We start from the raw sequence: 5659 nt of genomic DNA, 5'->3' as shown, positions 1-5659 counted from the left end.
GCTGGGTGCTGCAGGGCTCCCTCCTGCCAGCAAGTCCACATTAAAGGGGTCATCCCTGGGCAGCCTGAGAGTAGTTCCTTCCTGCTTTCTCTGTGTTCTTTCAAGTTTCGTGCACAACGATAATCAAACAAAACCATGCCATTTCTAAAGAGACTAAGAATTACGGTTGAGATGAAACCGGAAGATGCCTAGTTTAAACATTTTACAGGTAAGAAACCAAGAGCAGCGAGGCAGGGCACGTCCACACGTGGGTGGGGAGAAGCCGGTAAGGAACGCCCCACAGCCAGGACCCGAGCCTGGGCGGAAGGCGCGTCCTCAGCGGGCGCCCAGCGCTCCACTAGCACCTGTTACCATGGAAGCGCTGCTCAGCTTGAGTCCCAGGCAGGCTGCCCAGCGCACCCGCTGCGACCCTCGGGCAAGTTACTAGTAAAAGTGAACATTTCGTGTGCAACCAGCCTTGCCCAGAGGTGAGCACCCTACGCGGGGGTCTGGCAGCCCCTGCCAGGCCCCTCCCCCACGCCGCGTCCGCTTGGTCAGGTGCGTCCTTACCAGCAGGTAGGCAGCAATAGCCACGTCTTCATACACGAACTTCTCAGGATCAGTCACTTCAGGCCACACCTGAAAAAGTCCCCGAGGACACATGTCATTCTCCGCCTCCACCATGTCTCAACACTTAGTACAGCCACAAGGCATAAGTCACACTGGACTCATGACGCAATAACATTTAAAACATAAACTTGTTCCCAAGGCAGAAATTCACAGGCCCTGATAGTGAGACATCTGTGTACAGACACCCAGAACCGTCTGTGCACAGGACGCGCCAGAGCGAGGCCATCCCAGGCAGGTTTCGAAGTAAAGACGAGGCACCCAGATAACTAGAGGAGGCCCTGGGCACCTCAGGACACTCAGCTAGCAGCCTGGCCCTTCTCCAGATGAGGATGAGCAGCAAGGAAGCGAGGTGGATGGGGAGCCAAGGAGCCGGGGCAGGACCAGTGCTCCCTCGGTCTGCAGGGACTGACTGTCCCTCCCAGCTGTTCTGTCCCCGCCTCCCTGTCGTAAAGCAGGAATAAAGCTCAACGACCCCACAGGATGACCCCTGGATGTGCAAGGAGGGGTCTCATTATTAACATGAACAATGCGCATAACGGCCTGGCCAGTGTGGCTCAGTGGTGGAGCATCAACCCATGCACTGAGAGGTCACGGGTTCGATTCCCGGTCAGGGCACATGCCTAGATTGCTAGCTCAATCCCCAGTAGGGGGGTGCAGGAGGCAGCCAACTGATGATTCTCTTTCATCATCAATGTTTCTACCTCTCTCTCCCTCTCCCTTCCTCTCTCTGTCTCTAAAAAAACACAACAAAACAAAAAACAACAACAATGCCCAGAACAGGCATCTGGCAGAAGATGAAAAGCCAATGGCTGATGTTCAACATCCCAATTTCTGTTCCAGTCAGAGCAGAGTGGGCCGGACGGTTGGGACGAACCATCTAAAACCGGAAGAGCATGAAAGCCCCCGAGAAGGTGCCTTACTCGCAGTTAACATGACAACCCAGGACTCCGTGGCTGGGCTCCAGACCCTGTACACGTTTCAGCAGGAAGGGTGCTGCCCAGCCCGGGGCCGGGTGCTGACAACACAAGACACACGGAAATGACAGGTCGAAGCTACTTCAAGGAGGGAGGGAGATGTGAATGGGGAAGAGTAAAAAGCAGGCTCAACTCCCCAATGATGCTGTACTTAAGCTCCACGTGAACACCTGTGTTTGTCCTTACCTGCTTTCTACTTCTGAGAAAGTTAAGGACACGTTACAAAAGTTACCTCCTTTTTGTAAGGATGTACTTTTGTACTTTAACTTTCATATATTTTCTTAAAATATCTTTAAGTTCAAACCAGAGAATTATGGTGATTTAGTAATTAATTTAATGTTCAATTATTTAAAATTAAATACTAGTATTTCCCGTTTGTTTTCTTGGGGGAAAACTTAGTCATGTGCCAAAAAGTAAATACATTGCTTTCCACGATACAGCTGCGGCCGTTTTTGTGGTCTGCAGCCCTAAGCACGTCAGGGCACAGCTGCGCAAGGTCAGGCGGGCGCCCTGACAGTGTCTGCACCTGGGGGAGCGGGAACGCGCCCAGGAGCGGTCCCACCTGCGCAGGTGGCCAATGTCCCAGAATTACCTGGACCATGTGCTTGTACTTGTCTTTGAGCTCCTGGTAGGTGTGGCTGTACTTGAGGATGGGGAGGAGGGACAGGGTGCTTTTGAAGCCACTGCTCCCGCTCGCCACAGACCACCGGGCCAGCCTGGCCGGCAGCTCGCGCCCAAGCCAGGCAGGTTTGGGATACACAGTCCCATCCGATTGCCATCTTTCTGGACAGAAAATCAAAACAGATATGAACCTTTAAAAATAAGAGAAACACGAATAAGCAGAGCTGGTTTCAGTTCTTTTTAAGTTACCTGTTTAACAAAGGAGAGAGGAGACAGCTAAGTTACCAAATATTTTACCCAAACACAAAACCACCCGGAACACGCTACAGAACGTTCATCGGACAGAGAAAAACACACTTAAGAAGCACAAAGACTTCCCCTTCTCTTGCCAACACTGTTAAACGCAGAACCCCCACCAGCCCGCCGGAGGCTGGGCCATGAACCACGCTCCCCCTGCGACTGCAGCACCGGCCACAGGCTCCACAGCCCACGGACGCGCCTGGCCCTGCTGCGCTTCACACCTCCCACACGGCAACTCGCACGTGAGTGCGCTGGCTCAGCAGGGATCTGCTGGCCCGAGAGCCGCAAGCTCAGCGCAGTGTACGGGCACACTCGCAGGCCCGCGCAGTTCCCAGGCCCCTCTGCCCACGGTGTGTTCCGGCACCAGAACACGGCCAGGTCCTGGCTCCCACCTGTGCTGTCGCGCTCTGCCCAGCTCCTGGCACAGCATTAACAAGCTTACTAAATACCCACTATATCTAAAACCACGTAGGCCTTGGCAAGAAATAAACAAACTTATACTCGCTCTCCATTACCAAGTTGTGAGAAATAAAATAACAAAGGGATCTGAGTTTACTTCAACTCATTGCTAAAACTAAGTGCTACATGGGACGTAGGGACTCAAGACTCCCACCAGGCCGTGACCACACACGCAGGCCAGGCACCAGCTGGAACAAAAGCGTGTGGAAACGCCAGGAGAAGGCAATTCGCACAAGCCCTAACCCTGGGAGAGCCCCTCAGCTAGCTCTTCCCTGGCCCGGGTCGCGCAGCGGCCTGGAGCAGCACTGAAGGAGGAGCCAATATTTAGCTCTCACCATTCTTCGCGGCCATGGCGGAGCTGAATCTGATACACGTTGCTCATCTGAACCTTCAAACTGCCTTGGTCATCTTCTTCCAAAGGTAAAAATGTGACAGTGCCCCTGAGGACATCTGGGGAAGAAACGATAGAGAAGATGAAAGCGGCCTTAACAGACGCTGCATTCGCAATAGTAACGAGCCGGGTGTTGGGCTTTGTCTGCCAGGCTCCCACCCCACGGACAACGGTGCCCAGGACAGGCAGGCTCTCCTGTCCTGCTCCCTGCGGCCTCGAGCCCACCCGTGCCAGCAGGAGCAGCCCTCACCCCCCCAGGTCGACAGGAGCACCAGCGGCATGGCAATCAACGGTGGGGGGTCCTTGGCACCAGTCCACCGCAGCAATCCCCATTTTGGGGTACAACGGAGGAAAACGGTCAGTGCAAGACAGCCCAGTAGTGACACAGCACAGCGGTGAGGCAGCCCTGGGCCAGGCCCTGCCCGCGAGACAGCTCTGCTCCACTCCCTGCTGCCTCCCGCCGCGCTGGCTTTCCTTTCTGCTCAGGCAGGGAGAAGCGTCTTCCGTGGACGGGGAAAGTGGCCTTCAATACCACCGGGAGCTGGTTTATCTGGACAGAAGTTCCGCCCCTGGTCCCTGATTGGTCTTTCCTCATGCAAATGTGTGGGGAGGGGCTACAGTGTTTGGACAGGTTCAAGCCTTGGACTGATGAGAGGGCACAGGCCTCTCATTGCCACGTGCAGGTCCCAGCTTGGAGGGCAGGGCCCTCCCAGCACAATTATAGCCAACAGCTGTGGTTGTAAGCTTGAACCTATGGTCCAAACACGTGGCCCCACGTGCCTGAGTGATGTGGGCTTGATAGAGTTCAGGTGCATGTAGTTGAGTAGGATCGAAACCCATGAGAATGTTGTAAACATCTTGACCACGCCCTTACTTTGCCTCATGGAATCTGGCTATAAAATAAAGACACGGCTTGTAGTCCGTGGCACTGTCTCTCTCCATCAGAGAGGACAGCGTCCCACCCAGACCCAGCTTTCTTCTCTTGTCTGTCTTTTCTCCATCCTTCACCGCCCCCTCAGGCTCACCGAACCTGGCTGAGCTGGCGCGGGGCTGAGTACGCCATGGCCGTGCCGGCTTGCCACACAAATGAAGACCCAAATCTCCACAGTATGATTGGTCCAAAAGGCACTGTCGTGACTGGTCAGAATACAGTCACTCCTATAAATGGCTGCTAGGATCTGTTTTTGTTGGTTTGTTTTTGTGTTTTAATTTGAGCCCCGTTAGCTACAAGGAGCCCTTCTTAGTAGGTGTCTGCTTTCTCAGGGTCCACACTCACGAAGAGAAAGAAGTTCAGCCCGGCCTCTCCTCAGTGAAGCCAATCTGAGGATGCAGAGGTGAAATGTGAAAGTTGATAAAAGCTGGAAGACCTCCTATCTTGGCCCAGCCGGACAGGGCTGGGGAGGGCTTCCCGGAGGAGGGGTCACCTGGAAGTCTTAGGGCCGCAGAGGCACAGTATTGGGGGGCGGGGGGAGGTACACACCTACCAGCCACTCTGTATTGCTGCGTGTACACAGAACCACGGCCCAAAGGTGTCTACACCCTAACGCCCAGAACCTGTGACTACATACACGTGTTACATGGCAAAGAGGGGACTTGGCACATGTGGTTCAGGCTACAGACGGAGGAGAGGGAGATACAGGTGGGCTCCATCTGGCCGGGTGAGCTCTGAAGGCGGAGGCCCGGGTTCTCCAGCTGGAGGCGGAAGCGGTGCAGCAGAGGGGACGCCAGAGACCCCGAGCGTGAGCAGGGACCCGCGACCCGCGGGCCAGAGCCAGAGGCGGCTCAGCGAGCTCCTCCAGGAGCGGCCTTTCCCACATCGCTTCACCTGCTACGCTCCTACCTGTGGGTCCGCGTCCGCTGCGCCTTGCCCTTCTCCCCCAAGCCTTCCAGACGCCCCCAGTCCACACCCCATCCTCTGCGCCAAGGACACACACTTCTACGCGCCCCTCACGGAACAGTAACAAACCTGCCACCTCGCTAGGACAGGGCAAGGAACTGGACCCGCAGGCACCTTACGCGCCTTCCCACCCACCTGAGGTTCAGCCAGTGCGTGTCAACCTAACTGCGTCTAGCCATGCTCCTCTTCCCCCAGCTCAGCAGGCTCCTCGAGCCCTTCTCCACTGGCCCCAACGCTGGCCCATGGACATCTCAACAGACGCTAGCACGGCTTCCAGCAGCTCGGGGCTGCATCCCTGGGACGACCCCTGGCCCCTTTAAAGTGCCTGCCTGAGGGATCGCAAGACGACAAAGAATCGATCTTCCAGCCCACACCTCAAGAAGGGGCCGCCCCCCGCCTCTCCGCCTG

The 5659-nt window shown here is 55.7% G+C and overlaps 1 protein-coding gene across 1 annotated transcript in view; it reads right to left on the bottom strand.

Annotated features, from left to right (window-relative positions):
* The window catches only part of TRMT44 (tRNA methyltransferase 44 homolog (S. cerevisiae)), a 47541-nt gene that overhangs the window by 22829 nt on the left and 19053 nt on the right, over positions 1-5659 (bottom strand). The window contains 3 exon segments of the mRNA XM_014533448.1: positions 481-618; positions 2176-2395; positions 3299-3413. Of these exon segments, the coding sequence (XP_014388934.1) occupies positions 481-618; positions 2176-2395; positions 3299-3413 (473 nt within the window).

This window comes from Myotis brandtii, unplaced genomic scaffold, assembly GCF_000412655.1.
Source record: "Myotis brandtii unplaced genomic scaffold, ASM41265v1 scaffold986, whole genome shotgun sequence".
In the NCBI taxonomy this organism is placed as follows: domain Eukaryota; kingdom Metazoa; phylum Chordata; class Mammalia; order Chiroptera; family Vespertilionidae; genus Myotis; species Myotis brandtii.
Note: the sequence above shows the minus strand (reverse complement) of the source record. Positions and strands in the feature narration are given on the sequence as shown.